General features: G+C 40.9%; 1 protein-coding gene across 10 annotated transcripts in view; it reads left to right on the top strand.

Moving 5' to 3' along the window:
* CDH23 (cadherin related 23) overlaps positions 1–21,905 on the top strand; it is a 641,486-nt gene that overhangs the window by 512,252 nt on the left and 107,329 nt on the right. For 9 of the 10 annotated variants that reach the window (XR_005553851.1, XR_005553852.1, XM_039320528.1 and 6 more), the window contains 7 exons: positions 2,436–2,824; positions 2,915–3,016; positions 4,478–4,480; positions 6,271–6,420; positions 9,854–9,982; positions 19,158–19,286; positions 21,441–21,668. Coding sequence is in view for 8 of the 10 variants with exons in the window: in XM_039320528.1 (XP_039176462.1) it covers positions 2,436–2,824; positions 2,915–3,016; positions 4,478–4,480; positions 6,271–6,420; positions 9,854–9,982; positions 19,158–19,286; positions 21,441–21,668 (1,130 nt within the window). In the remaining 2 variants the exon portion in view is untranslated. The remainder of the gene's footprint in view (positions 1–2,435; positions 2,825–2,914; positions 3,017–4,477; positions 4,481–6,270; positions 6,421–9,853; positions 9,983–19,157; positions 19,287–21,440; positions 21,669–21,905) is intronic. The other variant, XM_039320524.1, reaches the window with a different exon arrangement.

Here is a 21,905-nt window from a genome sequence, read left to right as displayed (position 1 = left end):
AAATGCAAGGTGGAAGGGATATTCATAAAACGGTAAAATGTAAAAGCCCTACCACAATAGCCACTATTAGAATAACATGGGCTTTACTCCAACAACTTCATTGTACGAGATTGGAGACTTGCATTTTGGCTTTTGGCTTTCTCAAGCATCACCAAGACCTGCATGAGATCATATTTTAGATCTGCACTTAAACCCGTCTTCCCAAGGGAAACAAAGCTATAAAACTCCAATTGGTGTAAGCAGTGCTTTTGTTCTAAAAAAAAAAAGAAAAATGGTGCCGGAACTCACACACGTCATACAACCCGCCTTGCCTACCCTACAAGGTTCCATCCAAAAAAGGTGCCGGAACTCCGTTCTGGGCATCCTATGAGAAAAAAAGCCCTGAGTGTAAGTGAATGTCACGAAAGTAGATTAATAGATTCTGTAAAAAATTGTCCATCATTAATCTGAATTCCACATTTAATTTTGGGGGGTTTTTTTCTGCTGTTTCAAGTGACAGCCAATAACATCTCAACTTTCTTTCCTGATTTCCAATATAGCCTGGTTAGTACATTTGAAAGAGTAGTCAAATTATTTTGAATGTGAAAGTCCCAATTTCAACTTGGTTGTGTAAATGCTCAGTATAATTAATCCATGGGGACTTTGGCATACAGTTAAAATGAGTCCTTAACCGTCTGTTCCAATTGCATAAAATTAGAGTCTCTCTCTTTTTTTTCTGAGACAAAAGCAATAATAGATTCCCCAATGGGTTGCCTTAAAGAAATAAATGTTAATTGAAATGTTAATTTCAATTCAATCTTTCTTCCTGTTAATCAGGAGTGCATGTTGTTGCTTATATTTAGTACATTTTAACCACTGTATCTGTAAAATAATAAAATCAGGATAAAAATATAAATAAATAATATAATTAGAGTGGATTTTCCTCTTCACTGCACTAACCCTATGTACTTCTTCCCTTTGGATTTCATCTTTTTAACAAATAGAATTATTTAAAAAAAACAGGATGGAATGGTAGAAATTGAATTCTTTTTTTTTCTTTTTTTTTACATGATGTGGCCATTCCCCTTCTCCTATTCCAAATTCCAAATCCCATAGTAGAGTTGCTTGGAATTGAACATAGGCTTTTGGGGGTGGATTATGTAGGATTAATATGTACAAATCTACTATGGGATTTGAAATTTGGAACAGGAGAAGGGGAATGGCCACATAATGTGGGGAGGGGGCAGAAGAAAACAACACAAAAGGAAGCAAGTGCAGAAAGTGTATCTGGAACCCTAGTGGAACATATTTGCTGACAATTAAAATCACAGCAGTGATACAGCGATGCTTCCTTTTTGGGGTTAATATCATAGAACATATAGAATAATAGAGTTGGAAGGGACCTTGGAGGTCTTCTAGTCCAACCCCCTACTCAAGCAGGAGATCATTTCAGACAAATGGTTGTTCAATCTCTTCTTGAAAGCCTCCAGTGATGGAGCATCCACAACTTCTGAAGGCAAGCCGTTCCATTGGTTACTTGTTTAGGAATTATCTCTTTAGTTCTAGGTTGCTTCTGTCCTTGATTAGTTTCCATCCATTATTTCTCGCCTTATCCTTTTTTTTAATGCAAACATATGATCAGGGAATTAATGCAAGTGGAAGGCTGGGACTTCCAACAAATACATAGAGTGAACAATAGCATCAATATAAGTCAGAAGACCTTTAAGAGAATTTGAGTAAAAAGATTTGAGCTCTCCGCTAAGGAGTCTGCAACCTTTACAACTTTAAGACTTGTGGACTTCAGCTCCCAGAATCCCTCAGCCAGCATAGCTGAAGTCCAGAAGTCTTAAAGTTGTCAAGGTTGCAGACCCCTAGGTTAGAACATACTATGTGAGCCTTTGAAAATCTCAGTCTTCCTCCAGCAGCTGCAACAGCAGGCAACTGAGAATCCATCCAGGGATGGAAGTCAGTCAGAAATACTAGAGTTGTACCCTAAACTGTGAGTGTAGCAATCCTGATCATCTCAAACCATTGGTTTCATCAGAATATATTAGTTTGGTAGGCAGGTACAAAAGAAAGACTGGTAATGATTGACAGATTGCAGGAATAATGTAACAAATCATGTGGCGACAATCCATTGTTATAGAAAACTAAAAAGTTTTGGAACTATGGAGGAATTTTGAATAGAATTGGAGCATCTTCACCAGGGTTTTCAAACATTCCTTCGGGATCCTGTACAATTGAGCCATGGCTTACATTCAGTGGTGGGATTCAAATATGTGAACAACCAGTTCTCTTTGTGGATGCCGTTTCCGGAAGTCTATTCTGGGCCTGGGCAACAAAAAATTAGCTACCAGTTCTGCCGAAGTGATGCGAACTGCCTGAATCCTACCACTGCTTATATTGCGACCAACCACATATCTCCTAATCATTCTTTTTCCTCTCTCTCTCTCTAGGAAATGGAGGTCTAGTGAATTACAAAATCATCTCAGGATCTGAGGGCAAGTTTGAAATTGATGAGAGCACCGGCCTCATTACCACAATTGACTACCTGGACTACGAGACAAAAACGAGCTACCTAATGAATGTTTCTGCCACAGATCAAGCCCCACCCCAAAACCAAGGATTCTGCAGTATTTATGTCAGTCTCCTTAACGAATTAGATGAGGCTGTGCAGTTCTCGAACATCACGTATGAAGCAACCATCACAGAGAATATCCCCTTGGGATCTGAAGTGCTACGAGTCCAGGCCCAATCTATCGATAATCTTAACCAGATCACATACAAGTTTGACCCAAATACTAATCCTCAAGCTTTGTCTTTGTTCAAAATAAATGGAATCACTGTAAGTAATTTACTGGGGAATTTTTTTATCTGTGGGCATAACCTGACATTGTATATCCGTGACCTGTATGTTTTTATTTCTTTCTGGCAGGGTGTGATTACTGTCAGAGGACAAGTGGATCGAGAGAAAGGAGACGTTTACACCTTAACTGTTGTGGCGGATGACGGAAGCCCCAAACTTGACTCGACAGTGGTGAGCTGATTTTGTTGTGTTCCTTTGTCTTTGTAATATGAGAAGATGTGGAACTGACTATTCTTTCCAAGGTTGTGTTTTTGTTTTCCTTATGCTTAGCTAAAATTTCAGCCTACTGTTTTGAGGTTATTTATCCTCCAGAAATGGAAGGTTTCTGGTTTGTTTTGGAGATGGGAATAGAGTAAAAACTTTGAAGATTGTTTTGGGGAAATGTGTCTTAATATATGCAAGATGGCTGGAATTTTTCATTTCTTTTTTCTTTCCATTTTAAAGCTCTTACACACAGTAGCAAGATTCTTTGTGGCTGTGTTTCCGAAGACACCAAATGTCTTTAGAGTCACACTCTGTTATGATAGATGAGGGGTGTCAAACTTGCCACGTCACCTGACGTGTCATGACGTATTGTGACTTTTTTCCCATTGCCAGAGCTGGGGTGGGCGCAGTTTCGGCATGATGCATCCAGCCTGAGGGCCAGCAGTTTGACACCCCTGTGATAGATGTTTGGATTGTATAGCTAATATACCGCTCTATGCTGACACTGAAACATAATTGAAAATTCAAATCATTAATCATGTTAGTACTTCTTTAAGATTCTAGTGAACAGAAGGATAATTAAGTTGAATTGTTTTCTGTAAAGTACTGATTGATTTACTTTCTTAATCATCCACATTTTATACTGGATTTAGTTAGATTCATTTAGATCATTTTTTCTGAACATCAAGATATGTGATTTTTATGAAATTATTCTACATTTAAAACATTTTAAAAGCAGTTTGTGTATTATCCAGATAATGTTCCAGGAGGTTTTTGCTCACATATTTTATTCTTTCCTATAGATGCCTTATTCACATAATTTTTAGAACTCAAACTGACTTTTTCCTTCCCATTTAAGAAACCACACAATCATGGACTAAAATTATCTTAGAGTCCTCTCTTCTGCATAAAAAACACAAGCTGGGCAATTTCCGTTTTCACATCACACTTGTTTTCCTTTTTCTCCTTTTGTACTACTTTTGACTCAAAATGTGACATGTGCTACCCGCTAAGCACAAATGCTGATATGGAGATGGGGAGGGCATATACAATATGCATGAATGGTACAATGGGAAGATGTATCCTAAGGCCCAAATGAAGAGCAGTTTCCCATTTTGGATAGATAATACCAGAGAAACAAAGTTCATTATCTCTAATACATGGAGAATGCTAAGTGAAATTTGAGTAAGAAATGTATGAATAAATGACCAAGAAGACCACACCTATTAGATGATTAAGGAGAGATTGATAAAGCAACAACAAAGACTTAACTTTTTTTTTTACATTGTTCATTGAATTTATGTCTCTGGCCCATAATAATTTTTTCCCCAAAGCTTTGAATTTATGTTTCCTATTTAAGGGGCAGAAATCTAATCCCTCTTTATTTCTTTTCTTCTCTGTGTCCATTTTTGTGCTTCCATCCAATAGAAGGTAGGAATATTTATTATAATGTTTTTATAGCATGCTGACTGGGGAATATGAATTAAAATCTACACATTGTAAAGCTGCCAAGGTTGAGAAATGTTGATCTTGGGCTATTCCTAGAAAGAAACTGAAAATTGAAAGTGGTCAATGGATTGCCTAAAATGTTATGTGTCTTCCAAGAAACTCCTGCTTATACCAATTTCACATTCATTCAATTTTTAAGGTCACCTAATTGTCAAGCAATTCTGGCCAGTTTAAATAATTAAAAATATCAATATATAAAAACTAAAGAATTAGAATAATAATTGCAGCATCCTCATGGTCACGTGATCAGACACTTGGCATTATTTATGATGGTTGCAATGTCCCCAGGGACATTTGATCATGTTTTGTGACCTTCTGACAAGCAAAGCCAATGGAGAAGTCAGATTCACTTAACAACCACGGTGGCAAAAAAGATTGCAAAATGGAGCAAAACTCACTTCACAACTATCTTGCTTAACAATGGAAAGTTTTGTCTCAATTGTGGGTCGTAAGTCAGGATTACCTGTAATTAGAGGGAAGGAGTTCCCCTAATACTGAAGCCCTAAGCATGAATGAGTGTATAGAGGACCATCAAAACACTGAATTACCCCTGGAAGAGTAGATCACTGCCAAAGTTGAAATGTACAGATATTAGAGCATGGCTTGTATTGAGATACTACTTTTAGCAAGGAGAGAAAAAGGTTTGTCACAACCACATCCAGGGAAAGGAAGAGAAATGGATTCTGAACTTTTCTTCAGAAACCATCTATCTTGGATAATTCTACCTTTGAAACCTTTAGCCCAGGGGTTCTCAACCTTGGCAACTTTAAGACTTGTGGACTTCAACTCCCAGAATTCCTCAGCCAGCTTTGTTGGCTGAGGAATTCTGGGAGTTGAAGTCCACAAGTCTTAAAGTTGCCAAGGTTGAGAACCCCTGCTTTAGCCAGATAAAGTTTCACAAATAAACCCATGTTCTCCTCTTTTGAGTAGTGTGTGTTTACAAGTGCAATTATTTTTAGACATGACAGCATTTCCTTAACTACTAGCCAAAAATTAGCTTAGATTGATTCTTAACTCATGTCTGTGGCTGCAATGTATCCCTAACAGTCTAACACTTTAGTGCAATTATTAAGAGACGGTTCACACTGTACAGTAAAAATATTGTGTTGCTGTGAAAGTTGATGAAGTCATTATTTATTTGATTTTCCAAGCATTACTGAACTCAATTAGTTTATATGATGGTACCAGTGAAGCAGGGTATGGGCCCTCCCTATTAAATGGGAAGTTTGTCCATTTGTGTGCTTATTAGCGGGATCCTTACATTAGCATTACCTGCAAATAACCAGCCTTCTCTTCTGCCCACTCTTTAAATAAAACCTTACTAAAGCTAGAGTGAGTTTCCCAAGTAAAACAAATATTAGATTTGGTTACTATTTTTCAGTCTTAAAAAAAAATGGTCTTTCAAATAAGTGCTCCCTCCTTTGATGTAAATGATGCCTTCAAACAATCCTAAAAGCATAATAACTTTGCTAGGACAGCTGTGTAAAAGTACATGAAAAAGTGAAGTGTTACAATTTGATTTTTAGGAATGGTGGAAATTACAGATTCAGGAGACGTGTTTGTAGATTTCAGGGACAACTTCAGTTCTACTGCGGTATACAGAAGCTGGCTTTGAAAAGTCCGTTGTTAGCTTGCCATCATTTGTTTCTCTGTAATGTTTGCTTGCCTCCTGTCTACTAAAAATATTATTCATAATCACCTCCACTTGGCAGGTCACCATCACTATATTCGATGAGAATGACAACAGCCCACAGTTTGACATTACTTCAGACTCTTCTGTGAGCATCTCAGAGGATAGCCCTGTAGGACATCGGATTGCTCTGGTTTTGGCCAGAGATCCTGATGCAGGAAACAATGGACAGGTAACTGTGACTACATCATTTCAAAATATACAATTCCTAAATTGTAGCAGAGGGTATTGAAATATGATGTTTGTCCTCCCCCCCCCCACTTCCTTAATGTGTCAGGATTAGAAATAAAGGATGCTTAGTTTCTGCATTAACAAATTGAAGGTTACTTATGAAAAACTGCAGAGTGCATTAGTAATGTATGACTTTGATTATTTATAATCCTGTTTTCTTTTCCTGATTGTTATAACTAATAAATTTTTATTTCATATATCCCATTCCAGACTGAACTTGTGGCCTTGTTGAGGTAGATACAGACAAGATTCCTGAACAGAAATAACTGAAGGAAACCACAAATTTATGTAAAGTGACTTACCATTGTACTACAGAGATACTTTATTTCCTTGGCTACAGCCAGCTCAGAGTACAAAGTCCAATTTATCCTAGATTATCTAGTCTTACCTCCCTTTTGCCTTATAATTGTCACTCCTGGCTTACAAAATATACATCTATAGTATAAATTGGGTAGCAAAAGGTAGCTTGTCATAGTTTGTTTATTCAACTTTTTTCAAGGCTCATTATAATTCTATGTTTTGCATGTATGTACGTTCTAGTGCTGTGGTGTAAGTATGTTTATATGAATATATATTGAACATGCAAGGTACAGGCTCAAACGATTTCCATATACATGAATGTGCAAACCAGATCTTTCCTTTGCTAATCAATTTTGGAAGTTACTTGTTAACTATTTTTCAGCTATTAGAAACTTTTGGATTTACAGCACTAGGTGACTTTCCATCAATCCTTACAAAAGATTTTTTAAATACAAGTTTAAGGACTGAATGTTTTTTCTGGATACCAAAAGTGCAATTAAAACTTTGATTTTAAAAAGTTACAAATCGACTAATGGTCCAGATAAATTTGAAATAATTTTGGAATTAATTGTAAAGAATCCTTCCCACTGGAAAAGGTTTTGTTTTTGAATTCTGCAAAAAAATACATAAGACTTCAAACATTGGACATTTGAAGGAATCAGAAGCAATATAGAAGGAAATAAAGATTACAATTAAAGGAAAAGAACATTTAAACTCAACTTACTAACACAAAATGAAGCAAAATATTTAACATTGGACATAATAAATCTTTCTGAACAATGGACCCAGAAATTAATTTTAAGAATGTCTGCCTCTAGACTCTGTTTAAAAGATACCATGGGAGAGGAATAAGTATTACCTAACATGAGTGAGGCTAATTTGAAGGTGGATTTAAAAATGACAAACTATAAGAAAGACATGGAAAAAGGTCTTACACTGGACATACAAAAGAAACCAACTAATGTCTTTATATTTAAAAGGGATGTACAAATAAAACAAGAGAATGACCTGGATAGTTTTCCTATATTGGATTTACAAAAGAGGCTTGTTAAAGCTTCAAATAATTTGGGACAAAGAAAAAATAAAAAGAAATTAAGGTCTAGGGCAGTACTTGAAGGAACTAAAGATTAAGATTATCGGAAGGGGATAAAGATTAAGAAGTAAAACAAAAGAATATAAAGTTGGTTTATTTGATCAAGGTTAAATTAGATATACTACTGTGTTTCCCCGAAAATTAGACACAACTGGAAAATAAGCCCTAGCATGGATGCTTATAATATAAGACCCACCCCAAAACTAAGCCCCAGTTAAGATCATTAGCCAGACGGAAGTATTTAGTACCGTATTTCTCTGAATATAAGACCTAACTGGAAAATAAACCCTAATGCATCTTTTGGAGCAAAAATTAATATAAGGCCCTGTCTTATTTTCAAGGAAACATGGTATGTTGTTATCTCTGGTAACCCTTAATAGATTTTTGCTAATATGAGGACTGAAATGATGAGGTTTTATGAGTTCCTTTAAAGAAAAGGATAAATACTAGAAGGATAAATTATTTGTTGTATTTTAGAATGCGATGAATTATAAAATTCTTATATTTGTGATGAACGGGAAAATCATTTTTATATATGTTTCTTTTTTTCTTTATTTTTAGGTTTTTTTATTTCCTTTTTTTCTCTTTTTTCCTGTACATTTTCTTTTTATTCTGTTATTTTTTACTTTGTGTTAGTTTTCATTGTTGTGAATTATTTTAATAAAATTACTGTAAAAAGAGAGAAGAATTGGCTGAAAATAAAAAGTTCTTCTTTAAATTGCACTTTACATGAATTCAATAACCTTGGGTTTTTCAGCTCTGATAAACTTTATATAGAGTGCAGTTTAAAGAAGAACTTAATATTTGCAGCCAATTCAGAGATTTTTCCTGAGACCACATGAAATGCAAATGGTCACAGACAAATATACTTGCTCCCATGGGCCTCACATTATTGGCACCAGAAGAGGATAAATTTTGTCCTGGACTGCTAATCCTCACCCTCCTCAAATATATAAGGCTGAAATGACAACTTTCTTTTTTGCTGGCCTAATAGATGTCTTCATCAACCCTGTTTCTTGGTTGGTCTGTTCTTCTTTTGAGGATACCATGTAGAAGTTGCTGCTGGCAAAAATAGCATTAAATATTTTTAGAGCTCAGCCGCAATCAGCACTGAATGAGTCACGCCCCATCTCATGAATTAGAATACCATGTGTTCTTCTTCCCTTTGGCTCTGTGTAACTTTTTAGTCTTAGAAACTAAGGTAGCCCAGGCTGTATGTCGCTTAAGCTGATGGGTAAGCCAGGTGGCTGTGAAATAACATAGGAAAAAACAGCATCGAAAACCATTTCCTCTGGTGCCCAGAAGCTGCTTAACAGCTGATGTAGGACAATGGGCTTGAAAAGGCTGCAAAGAAAACCTCAGTTGAAGTTTTTTTCACCATTTCATTGCACCCAAAGGAACTCCTTTCAATATTAAACAGGAAGCACTTTGCATTTAAGGTGTGGCACATTTCTTTCCTTTAATTTGCTACCTGAGGTAGCTGTGAACACCCGGGAGTTTCATTCTTAATGGGTAACATCTGCTTTCATACACTTCATTTTGAATTAGAGAATATCTACTGGTATTTATTCCAGAGACAAAGGGAGCATTCACAAGCTCACTTGTTATCTCTTTAGATCATTTACAAATTGGTTTTGCTTCACTAGTTTTTTATATTCACTTAGTCCAACTACCAAAGTTAATTTAACTTCCTCTACATTTAGGTATTCAATATTGTTTTTCTTTTTTAACAATACAATATTGTTTTACAAAACCAGTCTTTATTTTTAATTGTGTACATACACACATCCAGGAGAAAACTTCTTGTCTAAGGGTTAGAAGCATCATTGAAGAGAGAACTTGGCTTGCCATCCCATAAAAGAAAAAAAACCCAGTATAAATAAATATACATTTTGTTACCTTCTATTGAATAGATTGATTCTCTTCACTTCCTCCTTTCTTCAACCCTTTCACCTTATTTTTTATTATTATTTTTATGCAGGTTGTTTTTTCTCTAGTATCGGGAAATATAGGCAGGGCTTTTGAAATTCGTACAACCAACAGCACCTATGGAGAAGTGTTTGTGGCAAGGCCGTTGGACCGGGAGCTGATAGAACGCTACACCTTACAGGTAACAGGGAGTGATGGTTGTCCAAGTTTTATACTGTGCAGTACAAGTAATACTTCACCAATAACCATAATGGAGTCTGTCCAACATGCCTGTTAAGTGGTGTTGATCATAAAATGTATCACCCATGTGACCAACTCAATTTTACCACCTTTTTTGTTAAGCAAATGTGGCAGTTGTAAAGCAAATATGATTAAGTGAACCTATTGTTTCTTACAGGCCAGTTTTGCTGGAAATCAGACATAAATGTGAATTTTTGACAAAAAGTGCCATAAAAAGTAGTCACATGAACATATGTGATCACTCCCCCGGATGCTTCCCCAAATATCTTTTCAGATGTCAGCTTGAGGGAGGATGAACCAGATCCTGGCATGTCAGGAATTGAGTTGATTGATGGCTCTGAGCAGCCATCTGAGAATGATTTGGCTGAAGCAACTGCAGCTGGTCAGGGTTGAAGAAGAGGAATTGCCTTCCACACCCTGATCCAGGAACATATAGTGCAGAGAAAAGGCAGGAGTAGAGAAGGTCAACTTACTCACGAGGAGAAAGCCTCGCTCTTCTTGATGGGCTGCACTGAAAACTGACTATCACAGCAGACAGATGGAGGCGATGCTGGGAATAACATGTTTGTTTTCTAGCTGTATGCTTTCCGGTCATTATGATTCCTGCCTTGCTTTGGATTGACATCATGCCTTGGAAATCCTGGACTTTTTTGCCTCATGAACTCTCTTGTGTTGTGGATTTAGGTTTGCCTGGTGGATTTATTTTGATTGGGAAACTTTCAAGTGCCTTGTGGACTCATTGGCCATTGTTCTGTGGACTAGCATTGATTTGCTTGTGGCTGGATTTAATTGGGATCATTCTGGGATCTTGGAGAAGGGAATTGCTGGGGAATATTAATAAACTTACTTAACCACAGTTATGTGCGTGAATGAGAGGGACAGCACACCATACGTCAGTGGTCTTCAAACTTAGCAACTTTAAGACTTATGGACTTCAACTTCCACAATTCCTCAGCCAGCCCTGGCTGGCTAAGGAATTCTGGGAGTTGAAATCCACAAGTCTTAAAGTTGCCAAGTTTGAAGACCTCTGCCATAGGTTACTAAATGGCCATAAATGCAGGCCAGTAAGGACCCCTGGCGAAGTCTGTCATAGCTTCAAACAGTTAAATGACCAATTGTAAGTTGAAGACTACCTGTAATGTCTTTTGTGGTGTTTATGTAAATAGTTGGGCCTGAGGGTGATAGGCCAACTCTTTTGTTCTTTAGACCCTCTGTAACCCCAAGTGTGCCATCTATATGTAACTGAATTATTTTGGTTGTAGATTTCATATTCTTATTTATATAAGGGCAACCTGAACTGTTATGTCCTGAGCCTGTGAGAGCAGGCTCAGGGCATTGCAACGGTCCTGGGCAGGTGCAAGCTGCCTGGGACCAGACTGGCTGTCACCAGCACTCGCGCGCATGCGCGAGTGCAAGTGCGCCAAATGTTGCAGTTTGGCCCGGGAATCGCCTATAAAAGGAGCAAGGAGATTTGGGCGTTGTCGGCGTCTTGTAACCAGTATGCTGAACAGAAATAAAGAGTTCCTGAGAACTACAACTGCTTCTCGTGTCATTGCCATTTCGCGAAGGACTTAACACTGGCGACGAAGGTGGGATTGCCTTACATCGACTGAAGACAGGTGTAAGCTTACCCTAGAGTCCTGAGCAGTGGGAACAGTGTTGACTCGGCAGCTGCCCGCCAATCCAGCGAGCATCGGGGGTAGGCTGGCTGATAGACCCTTCCTTTTCTACAAAAATGGCAAAAGTTGGAAGACTTTCAGAATTCGACATCTCGCATCCGGAAAGATGGGAGTCCTATGTAGCCAGGGTGGAAAAGTATCTTACAGTCAACCAAGTAAGAGAAGATAGTTTAAAAGCCGCCACCCTGCTGTGCGTTTGTGGTCAAGACGCATTCGAAATCGCTGAAAACATAGCAGCACCTGTACCTCTAGAATCTGTTAACTACACAGATCTCAAAAAACTACTAAAGGAACACTTCCAGCCAAAGTTGTCCGTCATCGCATGGCACCACACCTTCGAACAGAGGGATCAGCGACCCGGAGAATCAGCCAAAGAATACATTGCTGCGCTAAGAAAAGCCACTAAACACTGCGAGTTCAAGGATCTAGAAGAACGGCTGAGAGACAGATTTGTATGCGGACTGAGGCATAGAGAATTGCAGCAGAGACTTTTCGCTAAAGAAGACTTATCATTCCAAGATGCCTTGAGAGAGGTTACCGCAGAAGAGGCAGCGGGCGGCGCCATCAAGAACATGAGGCCGATCAGAAGCACTCCAGAAGCTGTGTCCGTGCACCAGGAAGGAGTCCAAAGGAACCCAGAGGAGGATCCTGACGATGAAGTAGACCGTCTCTACCCCACGAAGGCAGGAAAACAGAAGGAAAGCTCTTCAGCTCTCCCCAAGTGCCTCGGTTGTGGAGGTCGCCACAAGAGGACCAACTGTAGATTCCGCTCCACTATCTGCAGGGCATGCAGAAAACAGGGACACATTGCAGCTGTGTGTCTGGGCCGTCCGAAGGTACAACCTCGGAAAGAATTGCGCCTGAAAGGTACCAGGGTCCCCAGCCAAAACAAGGTGGGTTTCTGCGCTTCGCGAAGGAGCATTTATAGGACAGGCACACACAAGCCCATCAAGAAAAAGCTGTCACTTAAAGTGAAGCTACAAGGGGTTCCATTGGCTATGGAACTGGATACGGGGTCTGCACTTTCAATCATTTCCATGCACACGTTTAGGAAGATTTGTTCTGGCAGCGGATTTCAGGCCAAGCTGAGCCTTCTGACATTGTGTTATCAGACTTTCAAAACTCCAGAGTGTGTGTTAAGGGGGAGGCCACCCTTAATGTACAGTATAAGGATTTTGAAGGTCCACTAGATGTAATAGTAGTAGGGGGTGAACGAACGAGTCTCATAGGACTCGATTGGTTTGAGGCCTTGGGAATACACGTTACAGGGCTCAATAGCTTGCAAACAATAGACCTACAAGAAGTCTGCAAAGAATTTGCAGATGTTTTCAGCCCACAGCTGGGCATGTACAAAGGACCCCCTGTGTCACTGAAGTTAGACCCCTCTGTCACCCCTATTAGAATTAAAGCAAGAAGGGTCCCTTTTTCTTTGAAAGGTAAAATTGACACTGAATTGGACAAATTGATTCAGCAAGTTGTTTTAGAACCTGTCGACTCCAGTCCGTGGGAGACCCCCATTGTCACGCCTCTTAAGGCAAATGGGGACATTCGCATCTGTGCAGATTACAAATGCACTCTGAATAAGGCATTGCAGCAACATGCCTATCCTGTTCCCGTGGTCAGTCATATTCTGGCCCCCCTCAAGGGGGGGCATGTCTTTGCAAAGCTTGACCTAGCTCAGGCGTATCAACAGCTGCCTGTTGATGATGCTGCTGCTGTAGCACAAACCATTGTGACCCACAGGGGAGCATTCAAGGTAAAGAGGTTACAATTTGGAGTAAATGTGGCTCCTGGAATTTTCCAAAGCATAATGGAAAACACACTACGGGGTATACCAGGGGTTTGCCCCTATTTTGACGATGTCTTAATTGCTGGAGACTCTACACACAACTTAGCTGAGAGATTAAGGGCTGTCCTGCTGAGGTTCAGGAAAACGGGCCTCAAACTTAAGAAGGACAAATGTAAAATTGGGGTGCCTTGTACAGATTTTCTGGGATTCAAAATTGATGCTACCGGGATTCACCCTGCTGAATCCAAATTGAAGGCCATTATGCATGCTCCTAGGCCAAAGTCCAAGGCCAAACTACTGGCCTTTCTGGGCCTTCTGAACTTTTACAACTCCTTCCTTCCAAACAAGGCTAGTGTAGCCGAGCCTCTTCATAGGCTCCTGGACAAACAGGCAGTGTGGCAGTGGTCACAAAAACACGAAGCAAGTTTCAATGAGGTTAAGCCTTACTCACTTCTAACAGTGGTGCTTGCACATTTCAATGAATCCCTTACTGTGTGCATCACTTGTGATGCTTCTCCTTATGGGGTGGGAGCCGTACTAAGCCACCTCAGAACAGATGGAACTCAGGTTCCTGTTGCATATTACTCCAGAACTTGTCTTCTGCGGAGCGAAATTATGCTCAAATTGACAGGGAGGCTTTAGCTGTTGTTGCTGGAATCAAAAAGTTCCATGATTTCCTATATGGCAGGCATTTCACGGTCTTCACTGACCATAAGCCTTTGTTGGGGCTGTTTACCACACATAAACAAACTCCCCAAATCATCTCCCCCAGAATGCTGAGATGGTCTATCTTTCTGTCTGCCTATGATTTTTCCTTATTTCACAAACCTGGGAAAGAAATGGGCCATGCTGACGGCCTCAGTAGATTACCCCTGCCAGTAATAGAAGATGACCCTGCACCAACAATCAATATCCTCTCCATTCAGGCCTTGCCTGAGTCCCCTTTAAATGCCAGTGATGTGGCTGTTGAATCAGCCACAGATCTCACACTTTCGTGTGTCCTTTCTTGCGTTTTATCTGGATGGCCAGAGAGCTGTCCAGGCACTGAGTTTCAGAGTTTCTGGTCCAAAAGGAACGAGTTATCCACCTTCCAGGGTTGTCTGCTTTGGGGGAGCAGAGTTGTCATTCCTGCCTCAATGAGGACTAGGTTCCCTCCACGAGGATCATCCTGGCATTGTACGTATGAAGGCGCTTGCGCGCAGCCATTTGTGGTGGCCTGGGTTAGACAGAGACATTGAGGCTAAGGTGCATGCATGCCACCTTTGTCAGCGCTCACGCCCTGAAACGCCCCAAGCTCCTGTACATAGATGGGAGGAAACACAGTCTCCATGGTCTAGGGTGCACATTGACTACGCTGGGCCTTTTCAGGGTCAATTCTTCTTGGTCCTAGTTGACAACCATTCAAAATGGCTTGAGGTTGTACCTGTCTCTTCCACCACCACTGCAAAGACTATTCAAGTACTGAGGGGGATTTTTGCTGCACACGGGCTTCCTGATGTCCTCGTATCTGACAATGGCCCTCAATTCACTTCTTCCAAATTCCAAGCTTTCTTACAGGCCAACATGATTCGTCATGCCACCTCTGCGCCTTTCCATCCGTCCACCAACGGTATGGCTGAACGCATGGTTCGCATCACCAAGGATGCCTTGAAGAAACTTACCTATGGAGACTGGCATCACAGGTTGGCTGACTTCCTCCTTTCTTATTGCACTACACCTTCCACTTCTACCGGGAGGAGCCCAGCTGAACTTCGTTGGGGGCGCAAACTGACTACCAAGCTTGACCGGTTGCACCCGGACAGACTACCTTCCACAATCACACACCCCAGGGCACCTAGACAACTGCTTGTGGGTGCCCCGGTTTGGACTCATAACTACGGGCCTGGTCATTCATGGGTCCTTGCCACTGTGTCCAGGGTCACAGGTCCTTTGTCCTATGAAGTTTCCCTGGACGACGGTCGTGTCCTGCGATGACACATCGACCAGCTCCGCACTAGATGGGACCTTCCCACTGAGGCTCCTGGGTCTTTTCCAGGGGGGAGGGGGACCCCTTTGGGCAAGGGGAAGAGTGCGGGCTGCCGCCTATCATTAACGAAGGAGCTACAGACAGCTCATTCCGAGATTCCGCGAGTGCTCCAAACAGGAATTCATGGAGCCCAACTAGAACTCAGGCACCAGTGCCTACTCCAGCCAGGGAGTCACCCCGGGGGCATAATCACTACTCACCCGCATCACTCAGTACTCCAGTCAGGGAGGATATCCAGGAGCGTCCAAACAACCCACACTCTGCAAGAGAGCTGGCACACATTCCGTCTAGTTGGCCCAACACTACCCCTGTCCCTAGAAGGGGGCAAGCACACAGGGAGGTGGTCGAGGAACCAAATCCCGACTACAACACCTCTGGCATCACTCAGGGGACAACTGAGTTTTGGGACAGCACTGAAACCCCAGCAAGCCCAGATACAGAACGGGAACACGGGGAAAGACAACCTCTTGACAGGTCTAGGACAGACCTGGGAGGTTCTACAGAATTGCCCAACAGTGACAGTCACTTAAGAGGGCCAAAGAGCCTGCAGCCAGGCAGGACAACCAGGTCAAACAGAGAAAGAAGCCCTGGCCTGACGAGCCCAGTGGGTAAGCAAGCAGGCCAGGCATTGGAGCACAGTCCTTGGGAATCACCAGGGCCTAGCAAGGGGGACAAGCATACATCACCCCTCAGTCAAGGGGTACTTGGAAGGTACCCAGAAGTCAGGAGGTCACAGAGAGCTAGAAGATCTCCTAAGTATTTAGAAGATTTTGTAACCCTACTGGCAAAACAGAGTTAACAGAAAGTATTCCTGTACACATAGGAAATAAACACTGGGGAACAATAGAAGCAAAGGGATAACTGGTACAAAGCTAGTATGGGTACCACACTCGTATTGGGTTGTATATTATTATTTGTATGATCATAGTCTTAGCCAGGGGGGAAGGGGTGTTATGTCCTGAGCCTGTGAGAGCAGGCTCGGGGCATTGCAATGGTCCTGGGCAGGTGCAAGCTGCCAGGGACCAGACTGGCTGTCGATAGCACTCGCGCGCATGCGCGGGTGCGAGCGCGCCAAATGTTGCAGTTTGGCCCGGGAATCGCCTATAAAAGGAGCAAGGAGATTTGGGCGTTGTCGGTGTCTTGTAACCAGTATGCTGAACAGAAATAAAGAGTTCATGAGAACTACAACTGCTTCTCGTGTCATTGCCATTTCGCGAAGGACTTAACATGAACCACAGTGTGGAATACACCTTTCATGATGCAGTTATGTATTTTTTTTGTAACTCGATGTCCAGCAGAAATTTTAGAAACCAGGATCTTGTATCAAACTTCTGCTCCAAATTAGAATTTGTAGAATGAAAAATCTTATCTATGGTCTAGTGAACTCGTGGCTCCTTTTTGAGGAGCAGTTACAGACATGGCTAGGAACACCTTTGCACATATCTTATGTGCCAGTTGTGCCTATTTCTAGATTGGGAAGTGCTATTTATGGTTGCTCATGCCTTAGCTACTTCCTTATTGGACTGTTGCAATGCTCTAAATAGGGGGCTACCCTTGAAGAGTATTCAGAAGCTTCATTTGGTCCAGGATGTAGTAGCACATGCCATATTGATCACACTATGGCATGTCCATCTAACACACTGCTAGGTGACCTACACTGATTCCTATTGGATCTCAATTAATCTATTGCTTCACCTTTAATACACTACACGGCACAAAACCAAGTTACATGTGGGATGATGTATCTCAGGTGGTTTCTGCCATGCCACCAGATTTGAAAATGTCACCTGGAAGAACTTAGGCATATCTTCTCTATAAAGCTTCATGAATGCTTTATGGCAGGGATTCCTAACCTCCGAGCCACAGCCCATTTGGAACCGGACCACAGAAACAGGCGAGCATGCATGTGCAGGTCCATTTGTGTAGTCGGTGGGCACAAATGCACACCAATCATGCAAATGGAGCTGTGTGCACATGCAGGCTCCTCCATTGCTCATATGGAACCATCCCCTCTCCTCGTCCTCCTGCCGGTCCGCAAAGCCATAAAGATTGGAGCCCGCTGCTTCAGAGATTTGGATGGCCCAAACCTGCTGGCCTTTCAAAGGGCCATGAAGGACACTGGGGCTGTTAGTGAAGACTAGCATGTACATTATTATATGGATAGGGAGATTTTCACAAGAGCTTTGATTTTTAACTGATTTCAAATGTTTACTGTGTTTTTATCTTTTGCTCACTATTGGTTGGTTAACCATTAGTGGCCATGTAAATAAACCATCTTCAGTCCTTGAATAAAGCAGAATTTATTAAAAAGCTAATAAAAGAAAAAAATGCATATTTTTTCTAAAGGGAAGGAGGTGTTAGATCCTGGCACTAATCCAAGTGCTGCTACACAGTGAATGTGAGAAGAAGGACTAATGAACTGGAATATATGCAGTGAAGAAAGGAGAAAGGCAATCAAGGAGGAGGGGGTTTCTTGTCTTAGTCCAAGGTGAATTGAGAAGGGGAAGTTATAGTTGTGTTTCAGTATAAAAGCAGATGGGTGAATCAAGTGATCCAAAGCCATTGTGGGCTCTCTGTTTGGCAGGAAGATAGAATGGCGGAGTGAAAAGTGTGGCACACAATTGGAAGCTTCAGAAATGCATTTATGGGATCTACAATCAGGATAAGCCATCAGACTTAAAGTACTAGAACAGTGGTTCTCAACGTTTGTGTGACGGCGACCCCCGTCACACAAACGTTCTGCGCATGCGCGGTGCCGCGCGCATGCGTGGCGGCGCCCCCTGAGGGGAGAAAATAGCGGATCGCCTTCTTTGGCGACCCCCGAAAAATGGTCGATCGACCCCAAATGGGATCGCGACCCATAGGTTGAGAACCGCTGTACTAGAACATCAAGACTCTGGATTTTGGACTCTGAAATTTAGGGAGACACAGACCACTGACATATCTAGTTCAGAATTTTAGGCCTACAGCAGCTAACAGATGTTTCCAGAAAGTCCACAAGCAGAACATGAGGACAATTTTTATGCAGAAGCTTTGCACTAAAATCCCTCCTGTGTTTTAGCTATGTGATATATGAGGGAATTAGTACATTTCCTTGAAGGCATTTTTTTGTCCCTTCCTTTCTTTTCTTCCAGTTTTATTATGTCCTGCTTGAAATGCTGTCCAAAACTGTGTAGTAATATTCTAAGAATGATCATGATGCTGTTTGATGTGTGCAATGCTATTTTCAATTGTTTTCTTAATATTTCAATTGTTTTCTATAATTATCTATCTATCATCTATCATTTTCTAGCTATCTTCTAGCTAGGTATCTTCTACTTTTCCATTCTCTAGCTATTTTCTATCTTTCTGTCATCTAGCTAGCTATTTTCTATCTGTCTTTTATCTACTATCTATCTAGTGATTGATCAATTCTATAATCTGCTAGCTAGCTGGCTAGCTAACAATCATCTATCTTCTATCAGTGAAATACTAGCTTGTTTCAGTAAAGGAAATATTTCTGTTCTTGTGCACAAATACTGTAATGTACTCTTGTTCTGAGCTGCTGCTCTGCCGAACATAATAGCATGATCAAATCTGTAAAGCAACATCTGTGTTCTAATGAGTCTCATCTTCTTTTCAGATTCAAGCAGCAGACCAAGGTGTCCCAGCTCGCAAGAAAGAGCACACTTTAAGGGTCAATATCCTGGATGTTAATGATAATTCTCCAGTCATTATCAACCAATATGGATACAATGTTAGCATTAACGAGGTAAGAAGGTCTTCTGGTTGCTGGCTTTCTACACATGGCCTTGTCTCTAATGAAAATTGCTCATGCAGAAAAAGGAACTGGGTCTAACTTCAGTGCAACCCATTTTTGCTTGTTTGTACAGTATGTAAGCATTTGAGAATATTCTTCTCTTAAAGGCATTGTAGGCAACAGTTTCCTAGAAAGACAACTGAATATAATGCAAGCTAAATAAAAGCAAAACAAGGGATATCAATATCTGGTACACCAATTTTCGTAGTTTAGCCTCTGATATAAAGATAGCACAGAAGGAGAGCTGGATCAATAGAAATGGGAGCTTTGAAGTCTGAGTCACTGAACCTAAAATTTTTAATGCCAAATATCCCTTAGTAGCCTAAATTTGATTTGACTGCTACAGACTTTCACAGTGCCCAGAATAAAAACTCATGTCATATTTAGGAAAGATCTCTGAGGAATTCTGAAAAAAGCAAAAAGTTATAATAATTTCTAAATTACTATTAGAACAGGAATCTTCAAACTTGACAACTTCAAGACTTATGCACTTTAACTCCCAGGAGTTGGCTGGCTAGGGATTTCTGGGAGTTGAAGGCCAAAAGTTTTATTGCCAAGTGTGGAGATCCTTGATTTAGAACAGGGGTCTCCACAGTTGGCCGTTTTATGACTTGTGGACTTCAACTTCCAGAATTCCTCAGCCAGCTATGCTAGCTGAGAATTCTGGGAGTTGAAGTCCACAAGTCATAAAAAGGCCAAGTGTGGAGATCCTTGATTTAGAAGAAGCCTAGACAAAATTCATTCATTATTCAGAGCCCAAAATGATGCAAATTAATTTTTTTTCAATTTATCTACAGCCCTGAAGATTGATCTCTCTCCCTCCTTTTTGAGGAGCAATTTTTGCTTTTCAAATGTTTAAGGATTTCTTTCTGGTTAATTTTACATTGACGTCTCCTAGAACAATATTGTTCTAACCAAAATTGATTGTACTGTTTCTATAGCTCCATCATATATTAGTATGATGACCTAGCAAAGTTTTAATTTTTCTTAGATACTTACTATCCCCTTTGCATATTTGAGACAATCTACTATGAAATGTTCCCATTCAAGATCCATTTAAAGAAATAAGATTTGTCTAAGAACAGTCCTGTTCTTGCTATAATCCCCTTTCTACTCCCTGGAAAATGTGCATAAAAGATTTGGGAAATGCCACTGTTTGGATAAACCAGACAAATTTAATTTACTCTAATTATAGCTTGTAAGGATACACCTTTGTAGCAGGTGTATTCTGTAATAGAGACCTATCAACAGGATGTGTATAATAAAGCAATACAATGTGATGAAAAAGACAGATTCGAATTACTGTTGGAAGTTGAAATGGGGATCACTTGACCCTAGGATACTGGAACTAGCATAAATACATGCTGGTTGCAAAGCACTTGAGATTTTATCACATGACCATGGGGATGCTGCAACAATGCAAGGATTGGTCATGTCACTTTTTTTCAGTGCTTTTGTAACTTTGAACAGTCGCTAAATGAATGGTTGTAAATTGAGAACTACTTGTGTTAGCCTTTGTCAAACTTGTCAGGCTCAAAAGACCAGATCCACATGTGAAGATTCAATTAAACTGATTTATTGCTACACAGCCTATGCCAGGGGTCTTCAAACTTGGCCCTTTTATGACTTGTGGACTTCAACTCCCAGAATTCCTCAGCCAGGCACGTTGGCTGAGGAATTCTGGGAGTTGAAGTCCATAAGTCATAAAAGGGCCAAGTTTGAAGACCCCTGGCCTATGCACAAGAGTCTTCTCAGTTAACAGCCAGCACCTGCGGAGAGTTAGATAAGGTCAATAGCATTCAAGGAGGATTGTGACTAGGTAGGGACTCTAGGCCAGGGGTCTCCAAACCTGGCCACTTTAAGACTTGTGGACTTCAACTCCCAGAATTCCTCAGGTTGAGGAATTCTGGGAGTTGACTCCACAAGTCTTAAAGTAGCCAAATTTGGAGACCACTGCTCTAGGCTGATACCTCTTTTCATTCCATCCCCAGGTTCTGCCATTCCTTCTCCACAAACCCTAGGTTTGAATTTAGTGTAAACTCCAGTGTTACTTCTTCTGGGGCCTAATTTTCTTTCTCCCAACCCCTCTGTCTAATATTTGCACAGAACGTGGGTGGAGGGACTGCTGTGGCTCAGGTACGAGCAACCGACAGGGACAGTGGCCTCAATAGTGTCCTCTCCTACTACATTGTCCATGGCAATGAAGAACTGACCTTCCGCATGGATAGAGTGACTGGAGAAATCGCCACCCGTCCTTCCCCTCCGGACCGTGAACGACAACATTTCTATCAGCTGGTGGTTACTGTGGAGGATGAAGGCAACCCAGCCCTCTCGGTAGGCAATGGCTATATGAAATTTACACTTACTGTAGGAACTGACAGTGCAGTTGGGAACTGTTGAAAGCACAAGTTACTGGGTCATGAAAAATGGCTATGAAAAATATGGACATTTTGCTTAGCCCAATCTACTACTGAAACCGGAAACTTATTTAGAAAATGCTAGGTTAATATCTTTAACCCATACTTAAGCTTAAGAGCTTCTGTGTTACTTCTTATACCTTCTTGTAAGCTT

Source organism: Crotalus tigris, unplaced genomic scaffold, assembly GCF_016545835.1.
Source record: "Crotalus tigris isolate CLP2741 ecotype Arizona unplaced genomic scaffold, ASM1654583v1 scf7180000023654.2194447, whole genome shotgun sequence".
In the NCBI taxonomy this organism is placed as follows: domain Eukaryota; kingdom Metazoa; phylum Chordata; class Lepidosauria; order Squamata; family Viperidae; genus Crotalus; species Crotalus tigris.
The sequence above is the reverse complement of the archived record's forward strand: the minus strand, read 5'-3'. Positions and strand labels throughout refer to the sequence as shown.